A 13,584-nucleotide genomic window follows, 5' to 3' on the forward strand; every position below is an offset into this window, starting at 1 on the left:
CAGAGCACAGTACCTGTTTGTTTTGACCACCAGTTGGATTTACCGACCTTGGAGCTACTTGAAAGGGAGTGATGTTTCCACTACTCAGTGGGACTTAGTAAATTTAAAAAAAAACACATTGTATGTCAGTTAATGCCTTGTTTCTGTAAGGTTAGAGAGAATTGTTGTAAGGCTGGAGAAGTTACTATGTCTGCATTATGCCAGTTAAAATATGGGGTTTCTCACTTACCTGCTTTGTTTAGAGTGTTACACATCTCTTTTGTTTACCTATCTATGGAGGAGAAATTCAAATGAATTAATGCTGTCGTGGTTCTTTGTACTGTCCACATTTGACACAACACTGGCAACAGGAGGTGTGCATCTTCATGAACTATCCTCTTGTTTTTAGGAAGAGGATCTCTGGGTGTTATCGTTCTGAAATAATTATAGACTGTTTGGAGTTATGACGAGTGCAAAGATAATCTAGAGGTACCTAAGATCAAACATTAAATGCCTGGAAATGAGCAAAATGAGCATGCCATGGCCACTTTAAGAATGCTCTAACCACTACAAGGAGTGTTTCATGCCTGTTTTCTTTTCTTTTCTGTTTCTTTTGGATGCATTAACCTCTAAATTAGTTAATCTTCTAACTCCTTCTAGAAGATCATCTCCAGTTACTATCAAATGCCATCAACACTGAACAGTTTAATGTTTTAGTCCCATTGTGCCAGCAATACACTTAACAAACCCATACAACAGGTCCAGAGGGTTGTGAGCTGGGACAGACCAGCAGAGCTGTTCAGGAGGTACTCTACCCGAGACCAAGACCCATTATTGGGCAAAGGTTGCACTCCCAAAGTCCAGCACATCAGGTTATAGATGTCAACTGATCGAATTGGAGCTGTCCGAAGATTACGCTTGAAGTCTGAAAGGAATTAAACATAATTAAGTCTACAACTTCACCACAAACTAAAGATTATTAGGATAGAACAACAATATGTAATTTCTCCTGCACAGTTAGCTGGAATGGTATAGCCTGCTTTAGACACACAGTGGACAGCATTTAATTGTATGAAAAAAGACCAGATTTTACAGATAAAATGTGATTTATTTATTACCAGGTCCTGTTGCCAAAAAAAACCCTCTCATGTCGATGAACTCGTTGTCATAGCCATGCCAGCCGTTTTGCCAAGCTAAGGGCTCCCCAGAGTCATTTTTCCAGTATGGGAGGTTCGCCTTGTTCTGGAGAGGATCACACACACACACACACAAACACACAGAGCGGATTTCACAAAAGATAGTATAAAGTATGTTGTAAGAATTTGGACATATATTTATTTTTAGATGGCTGCAACAATACCAATCTACATGTAATATTCTATTCCAGAATAGCTACTGAATGGGTTTTAAAACCATTTGCAAAGTTAAAATCAAACACTGTTTACATCTGTTTACTAGCTTCCAGTTTTCTTTTTCCTTTATCTTTGCTGGGAAACATATACTGTTATTTTTGTGGCATCTGAACAAAAGTAGTTTGTTAATAGGCATCATGTCATACAATCAATAGTTCCAAAATGGATACTATATTGACAGAACATAATGCAGCTACCTCAAATACAACTGTTTTCTGCCATGAAAGGAAACAGACAAATGACTGAATGAAACAGCTGAAATAAGTTTGGAGATGAAACAATGTGGTAATACAAGGGAAATATTATCTGTTACCTGAATGATAAACCAGCCTGGCTCAGCCACCAGAGTGAGGGGGGAAACAAACTTTCCTTCTTTATAATAGAAACGATTAGGGATCTTCTGTCTCGTGTAGACACGCATGTTAGGGACCCGAGATAATGCAGCATACACCTGAGATAACACACAAACACACACATATCAAAAACGTTAATGGAATCTTTTTGAAACCTTAGTATTTGAGACTCGACTTACCCGGGTGGCACACCAACAGTAAATGCAAATAACCTTGGTCTTGTCAAGAGAACCATCTGCAAGGGCTTTGAAGCTGAACTTTCTTTATCCATTTCTGCTCAAGGTTTGCTTCTGCTTGCCATCCACAACATTACTGCTGCATTGCTTTCTGATTTACCAAACTATACCCTGACAGACCTCACAATAGGATTAGCAGATTTAATCCTCTGTTTATATGCTGGTAGCAAAAACACAGAGATTATCAGACAAGCCCAGATGTGGATCAGGTTGTGCCTCATAGGCCTTAGCAAGGTTAGTGTAGACTTGATCCATTGTTGCTTCCCCTTGTAGCAAATGTTATAATTAGATTAAAGTAATAAAAATCTGATTTAAGATTAACATGGTTAAAATCTCTCGCTGCAATAAAAGCACGTTTCTGGCTGCACTGCTAGGCCCTTGTTTATGTTATCATGTAGTTATGCTAACGCTACCAACGCTATTTTAGTGTTGGGTGGGATATACACAGCATACACCTCCTTGATGGCACTGTTTGGCAGCTAGGTTCTGACGAAACATATGTAACATCCAACAGTAAATCATCTTGACATCTTCCATGGGGGAAGGGAATGACATCATACAGTAGGAGGCTGAAAGTAGGTGACCTCATCAAAAAATGACATCACGATGTCCGGTTCCTCTGAAGTGGTGGGTGCATTACTGAAGACAGGAGGATTATCCTAAGTATTAAATCCTTGACTTAATTTTCTAGAGTTTGTCACAGATAATCCATTATTTTAGCTATCTGCAGCCTCCTCACTGTATTGCCTGTTAGTCTCATCAATGCCACTTTTAACATATGCACAAATTTTTCTTTCACAGTTGCACTGTAGCCTGAATTCACTGGACTTTGTCTGTTTTCACAGTTGCACTGTAGCCTGAATTCCTTACGGTTTCCACCTCCAATCCTTCCTTTCATCGCTGACCTAACTTTATCGGTACAGTCATCCCATTTGCTAACTTCAGTTTTCCTTTTGCCATACACTATCTAGACTGTGAGGGTGAGACTGCATTGATAAGCTGTTCATTTATTACTAAATTGCTCCAGACAGCTCCATCCATTTCTTCATATAGCTTCTTATCTTAACCACAAATTGTTCAGGGCTTTCTCCTTCCTCTGGGAAAGTATCTCTGAATTTGAAGAGAATCTTTCTTTAGGCAGATCTAGGGTTGCAACAGTATGAAATTTCCTTGGTAGGATAACCGTCAGAAAATATCACGGTTTCACAGTGTTATACTGTATAGTATTACACAATTACATGATTTAAAAAAGTATAAAACTATAACATGTTTTAGGACTAAAACCTGTTAGTTTGCATATTAGCACCAGTATCAGAGGAAGTATTCACATCCTTTACTTAAGTACTACTATCACACTGTGAAAGTAGTCTACACTGTTACAAGTCCTGCACTGGAAATGTTAAATAAACCTAATTAATATCATAAAAATGCACTTATAAAGTAGAAGTAGGTTACTCGGTGCAGAAAAAACGTATACTATACATGTATATACTGTTCTATTCTATATTCTACCATTACATTAACAGCCTGTCAGTCATGCATTGATGTAAAAGCTGGACTTGACTGTTGTACTTGGTGGAGGTGGAGCCGGTACTATTTTCTATCCAAGTACAAATAGGCCTTTTGATTATTTTCATTAGGGATTAATCTTCTGACTATTTTCTCCATTAATCGACTGACTGGTTTGTAAAACCTCTGACAACAGTGAGAAATGCCGTCACACCGCTCTAAACGATTATCAAAATAGTTAATTTAGGTAGGTGCACGACAGCGCAGCCAGACTGATTCTGTCTGTACCTTAGCTCACACAGTGATCTCTGTGTGTTTCTCTCTGGGGTCAGAACAGGATCACTGTGAGTCCTTTTGTTAAGTCAGAAATTAGCGAACGAACAGAAAATGTGGAAAAGCATCTCGATAGCCCGTTTTATAACTGATGTTATATGCTCTGGTTTTATTGTGTGGGATCAAAGTTATAAACGTTTTTTGATCTGCATAGAGAAATATTCTCGAAGGTGTTCATTTTTGAGATATCCAAAATAATACCTTTGCCCCTATCTTCAGCATCATGTCTGTTACCTCTCCCTTGTGCAAACTGGGCTGCCTATATTTTCAGTGTTTTCATTTCTTGTTCATGGTTCTTTGCTTTTCAGCTTCTTCCCGGTGACTTCAGTGCTCAGCTTCAAGCTCAGCCTTCCTCGGTGAACTGTTTTCTGCCTCTCGCTGCATCAGGCTGAATGTGTCTTTCATCTCATCTTTCTTCAGCTTGGCATTTTCAACCCACAGTGCTTTGGCTTGCTCTATCAGCCACTCCATCACTAACTATGTAATCCAGCAATAAAATGTCACCTGTGAAACTAACTTTCTAGAAGCTGAAGATTTCTGTTCAACTCAGTTGAATTCTCCACTGTACTAGATTTAGGTCCACTGCAATTTTCCATCCATCCAACCATTATCTATACCGTTTATTCCTGAATAGGCAGGGTGCACCCTGTACAGGTCGCCAGTCTATCACAGTGCAGACATGTAGACAAGACAAACAACCACACACACTCTCACTCACTCCTATGGACAATTTAGAGTCACCAGTCAACGTAAGCAGCATGTCTTTGGACTGTGGAACTCTCTCTGGCCAATGGCCCTGCCCACTGTACCCTGTATAAATTACACTCTGACAGTTCCAGAAAGTTACATAACATCATTACATAACAGTGGAAATTGCCATTAACTTCTAGATCATTCTACATGTACAAATGACCATACCCAGCAATTTCTACAATGCTCTAGGATATTTTACATTCCATAATATACCAGATTTTTTTTATATGAGCAATATATATATATTTTAAGATTAAACCACTGAATAATAATCTCAGCAAAGTCAGCAAACGTGAAAATATATAATATCCAAAATAACAGAAATTATGATTTAACAAAAATGTTACTAAAATGACTATTTACCATTACTCATGTAAATACATTTTTTCACATACTATAATTAACTCTTGCATAGTTGTATATATAACAGCCAATTGCCTTTATCCATCTCTCTGCTTACTACCACTGTTGTCCTGAAAGTGTAGATTGCATCTGGTCACATGGAGTCACCAGCTGCTTACTTTCACCTGCTAGCAAAGACCAAGAAGTTCACACTGTCCTGACACACAGGTACACTGACAAATCCGTCACTTAAATCAGCACCGTATCAATTCCAAGACACAGCCAGCCCCATGTCCCTGCTCTGGTGGCTGAGTGCTTTTACTGCAGACCCCAAACTGTAACAATTGTAACAGGTGGCATTAAATTTAATACCTAAAAAGTGGCACCATATCAATTCCTCCTAATTCATTTTATAATCATTCCATCTGACTTTTTTAATCACAGAGAGCATCATGGCAGAGTAGGAAACACAGACTGTGGTCTCACCTCTTGGTATTTGTTATCACTGGGCCACAGACTGACCACCGCTCCTCTGTCCATCATCTTGACAATGTTCGACATATTGATATAATCTTCCAGTTCTATGACCTTCTCCATCCACTCAATCTTTGTCATACCATGGTCTGAAAATAGCATAATGTTCAGCTGGCCCACCATGTCCTTCTCCTGCAAGAATATCACAAGCCATTGAAAGGAAACTACATGACAGAAAAAGAACAGCAGTTTTAGCTATAGTTTAAATAAAAACAGAAGTGACATTACAAACTTTTATTTTACTGTTGAGTGTCTGCATGGCGAGATCCAGTTTCTGCACAGCTGATCTGATCTGAGGAGAGCCTGGACCATAGTGGTGGCCCTGCACATCTATGTTCTCATAATATATAGCTGCCATGTCTGCTTGGCCAGACCTACACACACACATACAAACTCTATTTTAGGTATCTGGTGCTACAATCAGCACATTCTGTAATAGTTCAGTGTAAAGTCACATTTGCACTGTCATATGAAAATCATGGCTCTAAAACAATGTGTTTGTTAATATTTTGCACTGGCTCTAAAACAATGTGTTTGTTAATATCTTAAACTTCCGCATTCTAGTTCTTATTCTTTCCCTTTCTGAATGGTGAATACAGATACCGCCACCTGCTGGCAGGGGGAGTTATTTCTGTCATCCAGGTGCAGAACGTACATGCGAGTTGGCCATTGGCTGTTGTCTGTGAGTGTGTTCATGTGTTACTTTCATGTGCACAACCCAACTGGCCAAGACAACGCTAACATGAGGTCGGTCTTCGTCTCTGCTAGTTCTTTCAGATCGGCTTGGTGCGTCTCTGCCCTAAGATCATCAGGAAGAAATTGCATTTTTATGTAGCCTGTGAATTTATTTATCTTATTGATTTTCCCCAGAACGTCAGAGGGTGAAAGTGCAACTCAAGCAGCCTGATCAGTTGTAATACATACCAGTAAAAACAGAAAACAATGGCATTTGTGTGGTTGAAACAGCTGTCTGTGGAGGTCATGTGTTACTAAACATATCAGAGGGGAAAAAATAGGCATGAAGTGTAAAAAAAAATGCAAGAGTTCCACGGGAGATGTGTTTCACGCATATCTTAGTGTGGACTGACACACTTGATAGAATGGAATTCTATGTGCAGCGTGAGGCAGGCGTGACACACGCACAGAAAATGCTTCCAAAAAGGTGTTCAGTGTAGATTAGAGGTTAGTTTCATTAAGCTCTGTATAACTTAGTATTAACACGCTGGCACAAAAAGACAGCTGCTTTCTGAGCTCATGTTATTAAATGTATTTATGGCAGCCAGATCTAAACTTGAAAGCTCTTCTCCATGTAATGGCTAAACTTTAGCACAGAAACAAAGGACATGAGAGAGCACATAACAGGCACAAGTCACTGTGTTGGTACCTAAGGACGTTGAGAGCATTCACTATAGAGTCTGTGAAGCTTTTCTCTGATGGGTCGGAGACATATTCTTCACAGAATGACGGAGAGACACCCAATATTTTCACCTCACAGCCTGAAGAGACACACATGAACAAAACCACTGTTTCATTTACAGTCAGATCTAATTATGAACATCCGAGATTATGCACATTTTCAGGTTTATTTTATTATCTGATTTATTATCTAATCTTATTATCTATCTACTTGAAAATGTTTACACCCATGTACATTAATAAAGTTCATTAGCTTCCTCATGGTGCCAGTAGCTCCAGACCCTTTTGTTTCAGCTCCTCCTCCTCACAGATGTTCAAGCGGGAGCCTGGTCTGAAATCAGGAAGAAATATAACCAGCACTGACCTTCAAGAACACACCGGTCCCTGACGTTTTCCTCAGGTAAGTACTGCTATTTATAAGTTGTTGTTATATGACATTGGATTCATATTGATGCATAAACCCTCCAAACCACACACACACACGTAACCCTTTTGCCACCCGGCTCGTTGTAGCAAGGGAGTGACTAGTTAGTATATACCCCTTCAAGCTCAAATAACACAAATTGGCAAAGGGACATTCCAATGTATAACAACTTTGTCTAGGGTTCAGTATGGTTCTCACCTTTAAAACACCAATTAGAGAGACCCCAGAAATGACATTAAATTAAATAACCAGAATATGTACATCCGGTACCTGTAACTTACGGATAATTTTTCCAGAGACTGTTTCACAGTATACAAATGAAAAACACACACCGAATGCAGTTTAACTTTGTGTAGTAACTAAAAGAAACAAAACACAGGTCACAGTTTTATGCAGTTCGAACAACAAATGATATTTCAATGAAATTTCCCTTGTTTCACACACAACTGATAGTTATGTGTCTCAAGTATGTACTGCTGAACACAATGCAGTAGTGCCTGAAACATTCTTACTGTATCAGTACTACAATAAATATTCCTCTGTATAATTTGCTTGTGTTACTGCAGATATATCACTAAAATGTAAACCTCTGCTTTTTATTGCAAAAAAAGGGGGTAACTCAAAAAAAAAGGACCAGCAGTGTACTGGTGATGCCCTGACCTCGAGCCACCAGCACCAGGTGAAGCCAACACTTTGTCACAGTTTATGTTAATAGTTGATTGTTGGGACTGAAACAGCTTGGGGTCGGCGCCTGAGCCTGACAGGAGAGACCTGACCCAATGTGTGGTGTGTTCCCCTCCTAAATGGCTCCCAGACCCTGAGGAGGAAGCTTGTCTAAGAGGGGGTCAGCAGTCCAGTAATGCTATATGTAGTTAAGGGAAAGGAAACAGTGACCTGGCCTTCCTCCCCCATGCTGTGCTCCCCAGAGAAACATATAGACTGACCCGAAATTGCATGCCCCGGCTGCTGGGAACAGGGCGGAGCATCCCCTTATACAACTCCTGGTTTGTTAATGGTGGAGAAAGATGAATGGGAAAATAAGACAATTTGATAGAAAATGGATGAATGTAATAATAAAATAACAATAAAAGAAAAAATTATAAGGACATTTTGATCATATAAATACACTATATACGTTTGCATATACATATTTATGTGTACTCAGATATACATGTATACACTATTCATAAAACAAAAATAAATGAAATTATCAAATCAGTAAATGATTAGAAAGAGAGAGGAAAGAGAAAAAAGAAAGAAAAAGGGGGGAGTAGGTTTTATTCTCTGTTAATCTGGTTGGTATGACATACTCAAAACAGTAGCATGGACAGTGAGGACTAATAACAACAATAACAATAATGAAATAAAAGCAGCTTGTTATATTTCTAGGAGTTTGTGGGAACGTGCGTGGCCTCGGCCCCTGCTATCTGGTTTAAGTTAAAAGTTAAACTTCTTTACTTGACATCGTGTCACTCCAGTGCCTTGGAAAACCACAGGCTCTATATTCTGTATACATTAGTTGAAAAAACCCATCAGAAGAGAACAGTGAAAACCTGGAAGCTGGGGTGCCAGGAAAACACACCCACAAAACAGTAGAAATGTGAGAAAAGAAATACAGTATGTTTAAAAAATCTGTTATTGTATGTGGCTCAAAAACAACATGTGACTGTTATTTTATGGTTAGAGCTATTCATTGCTAAGGTAATCATTGCCATTTAATAAAAAAAAAAGTTAAGTAAAAAAAATAATAATAACGTATTACAAAAATAGAAAGCTCCTTGAAATCGTTGGCAAAGAACAGCAGCACTGTAGAAAAACACAGTGAATGTTAGGTTTACTATCTGTGGTATAGTATTCAGCAAAAGTGCATCACACTGATTAACACAGCTACTATTACTTAACTAAGAAGGTCTAAGCTAAATGAAACTGGTTGTGCACATTGTAGTTGTTGATGCCCACTCTGTGCCCATGCTCCTACCTTGGTCAGAGTTGCTCTGAGCAGTTTCCTGAATCACTTTTAAGAAAGGACTCCTCGCACAAAGGTTTTTAGGCTAAGTTAAAAGCTCCCTGCAAGTCTATCTCAGAATGTTTCAGCTGAGTGATCACATTAACAAAGTGTGTGCTCACCAGGCCAGTAGTACATGAAAACCTTCTTCCCCAGCTTCTGTAGGGTGACCCATAATGGCTCTGATCCATCCCACCATAGAGGCAACCGGCTGTCGGCATTGGCCCCAATCAGAAATTCCTTCTTGGAGGTTTCATCCCACATGAAGTTTCCAGTAAACTGATGAGTGCCACAGTGACGGCCTGACAAAGATCAATAAAAATAAAAAATACCATAAGCTAGGTATCTAAAGCCTGATATATCTTATTTCTCTTTCACAGAACTCCGGTGTTATCCAAAACTATTAAAAACACATCAATGAGCCACAGTGTTGCTTTATTACCATCAACATACATAGAAAACTTCTGTCTTTTTTAAAATGAAACTACAGATTTATAAGGAGTTTTTAAAGATTAACACTTTCAGTAGGAACCAATAGGCTTGACCGTGTAGACACATTTATTTCAAAGGCTTTTTTGAGGGTTAAGACTCGGTTTTAGAATTAAGACTCTAAAGCTCACACCCACTGACCAGGACGGGCTGTTGTTTTTAATGGGCTTAGTATATCAGGGGACTGCAACAAACAGGCAAACATCACACACACAACATGCAGTCACCAAGCATCAAATGCAGTCTCTCCCACCAAAGCATCGAAAAACATCAGAACAAATTCTAATGTGGCATTACTTGGATAAACTGACCACAAGTTCTTAATCTAAGTGGCGACCGTCACCTGAAAAATGTCAAAACATAGCAAAATGGCATAATACCAGTCATACAGATTAAAGTGTTAACAGCTTTGAACCCGGCTCAAAGTCTCAGGCTCGGGCCCAGCTGTCGCTGTGTCTTTAACCAGCAATGTGTGTGCTCAAAGGGCTCAGCAGCACAGCCAGCACACTTTGGCCACACCCACACTTAAACATTTGAAAATAAAATTTAAATGTCTGAGAATTAGCTTAATCATTTTCAGTGTTACAAATCAGTGTCTTCAATGTTTTGAAACGTGCTTTGCAAACATTCACTGCCACCTTTGCAGAGTCAACTCAGTGACACTCCAGTACAAATGCTTCAAGGCCAACGTTTGCTTTTTCATTTACAGATTTTTTGGGGGGGGGTTTTCCCAGTTGTGGTTTTATTTTTAATGCCAAGCTTTATTTTTCAGTGCCAAAGACTAAAGTCATCAATCTGGCGCTATAGGAAAGTGACTAAAATTAAACTGCTGCTGTTTTCACTGCTGTACTGGCCAGTTTGAATTCTAATTTCACACTTTATAGCCCTGTAAGCTGTTATAGAAAGAGCAAAGTGAAAAAGACAAATTCATTTTAATACAATGCAAACTGAAGAGCAGTAAATAGTAGATAAATTACTTATAAATGTTGAGCTTTTGTTGCTGCTTGTCAGCGTGTCCACTCTGTTTCATGATAACTGGTGAGACTAGAGCTACTTTGTGGTTGTGGACAGTCAAATGAAAAGGTGTTTCTCATCAGGTTGTTCTACCACAGGAACGAAATAATCACAGAAGCTGTTTTTGAACTGTGTAAATAACAGATTATATCATCAAAAATATATACAGGTAAATATAATTAATGTTCAGATATTTTAATGTCATCTATTCTTCTAGAAATCATCATAGTTAATTTAACCTCTGTTTACTACATTTTTAACATGTGACCTGGTTCTATGTGAGAGTTAGTCTCCATTTGGGTTTTGGTGCCAGTTTGAGTTAAAAATGCCAGTATTTAAAACATAAACATTCATTCTTGGGACGTTGGAACACACTGCTGAGCCTTCTCTGTGTTGTGGGCCCAAAAACACCCTGTGGACTTGCCTTCACTCCTACACCCACACAGAACTTGTCCTGGTGATTATACTTATTGACTCACTGGGGCTGTTAGCAGTGTATTCTTCTTTAGTTTGACAGCCTTGGTAGATTAGTGTCAGTGGCTGGACAACTGGGTGGCCCCAGCTCTCTTAGGTTACTGCCAATACAAGCCAGTTGGACCTGTCACTGTTTAACCTGAGCAAATATGAAGCAGACGCTCTGTGTCAAGCCACATACTGTATCTTCTCTTTGCTTGGGTGAGGACAGGGTTCAGGGTTGGTTTGTGGAAAATGGTGTTGCTTATTGTGGGGCTCTGAAGATTTATGGCCTAGCACCCCCCTCTTTGGGGCCAAATAATGGGTAAACATCGATTAACTCATACTGAGCTTCCATATGAATTCTCTCCCATTCTTTGGCACATTTGTTTATTATTGACTGTTCACAGTTATTTAGTCATCTCTGTAGTGTCTGCAACGATGGCGTAACACTAAGTTAAACCATCAATGAAGAGCCTGGAGTGTGGTTTGTAGCTTTAATCACTTAAAAGATGGTGAAAACTGCAATACAAATGTGTACTCTTAATACATACCGCAATCACACATGCGAAAAACAAAACACACAGAATTTACGAGCATAGTATCTTAAAACAACAAATAACGTAAACATCTACATCTATAGATATTAATTGATGTATTCACAAACTTAGCGACTAATTGCAGGACATTACAATGTCCGCATCTTGCCCGCGGGCTTCTGTTTACAGCTCAAAACCGGAACCGGAGGAAATTAGCGATAATATATTTATTCCTTATTTAACTAAAACTGTAGAAAAACCATGAAATGTCCGTGCAAACTAACCTATAAACGATTATTTAACCTTTTTAATGCAATATAAACGATGAACTTATTTATTAAAGACAAATGCCTTTGGGGCAGCACAATCTCCTTTTAAGTCAGTTTGCCCCTGTGCATTATGCAAACTGTATTTTAATGTTACATTTTTAGAATAGAGATGCATTCATGTTATTTCTTTGTAAAAAAAAAAAAAAAAAAAAACTATGCCCCAATTTTTTTTTTTTTTTTTTATTTAGGGGCACAAGTGCTTCTAAAAATAAATGGTAGCATAGAGCCCTCACGTATGTATAAAATACATAAAACATAATATATGATTAGCAGTATATTAGTTTTAATACAAAGAATTCATCTGCAAGGCTGTACAAGTAAATACAAGTGAGGTGTCACGTGACCCCAACCCTTTTTGGAGCTTGCAGTGTCTTAACTCTTTAACCTCTGAGCCCCCACCCTGCGCCAAGGGTGGTGGTGAATGTTCGCAAAGCCTGTAACACTGAACATTGTACATTGTAACATTGAACATAATTAGGCAACATTTTCAGATATTAATTTTTGTTTTCAAATGCCTGAGCCATATTTATCAATTTTGAAACCATATTTTCAGTACAGCCTTTTTTCAATCTTAGTTTGTTTCTCCCCTTTAAAACGTGGTCTGAAAGAGCAGATCTGAAACTGAAAAGAGAGTGCAAATATAAAAAAAAAAGAGTTGAATATCCAAAAGAAGTGTGTTGGATGTCTGAAAAACAAGTTTCAAAACTTTCAAAACATTGCTTGGTATTACTGAAAAGAATAAAGCAATTTTTTTCAGACTTTTAAATCTTATTTTCAAATAAATGAAACCCCCGATTTTCTGTTTTAAAACCATATTTTACACATTCAAAATGTATTTCCAACCTAGTTTCATTGTTACAAATTGTGGCATCATATTCACCTCCCACTCGGCGCGCACTCGTCTGACAGCACATAGAGACCAATGTTATGTTTGGTGGACGACTCTGCTTTATAATTACTACAAAACTAAAAAATATATAGATTGTCTGTTTGTCTATCTGTCTGTCTGATAGACAGACAGACATCATTAACCGAGGTTTCATTACCTGTCATTAATGAGTAGTAATTAGGGTATGATAAACTCGGGAAGTCAGGCGTCACGTAGTCCGCCTTCACTCCATTGTCCACAAGCTCACGAAATCCGGGCAGCTTGTCCAGGTCATCCATGTAATCATAGCGGAATCCATCAATGAGGAAAACAAGCAAGGGACGGGCCGCAAGACACCGCAGTCCCGCGCCGGACAGAAGGAACAGCAGCGGAAAGAGGCACAGAGAACGCACGCATGTCTGTCCCGGGGACATAATGCTGTTGTCTGGTAGTGCTGCGCTGTGCATCAGCGCGTTGAAATGAGCAGGCAGCAGTTTGTCGCGCTAAAGATACATGAGCCTACTGCGGTGGGTGGGATTACAGCCTAGGTGGGTGCATGACACGAGTAACGCATTTAACAGAATCAGGTCTGCCTT

At 39.0% G+C, this 13,584-nt stretch overlaps 1 protein-coding gene across 1 annotated transcript; it reads right to left on the reverse strand.

Moving 5' to 3' along the window:
- Positions 1-231: 231 nt before the first annotated feature.
- Positions 232-13,584, reverse strand: enpp6 (ectonucleotide pyrophosphatase/phosphodiesterase 6). Its single transcript, XM_020611275.1, has 8 exons — positions 13,167-13,584; positions 9,419-9,598; positions 6,836-6,947; positions 5,684-5,825; positions 5,404-5,583; positions 1,705-1,842; positions 1,098-1,221; positions 232-904 (listed from the first exon to the last, which is right to left on the reverse strand). Exons 1-8 carry the CDS (start codon positions 13,453-13,455, stop codon positions 693-695), a joined length of 1,377 nt encoding a protein of 458 aa, XP_020466931.1. The 5' UTR covers positions 13,456-13,584; the 3' UTR covers positions 232-692.

Source organism: Monopterus albus, unplaced genomic scaffold (genome assembly GCF_001952655.1).
Source record: "Monopterus albus unplaced genomic scaffold, M_albus_1.0 scaffold111.1, whole genome shotgun sequence".
NCBI lineage: Eukaryota > Metazoa > Chordata > Actinopteri > Synbranchiformes > Synbranchidae > Monopterus > Monopterus albus.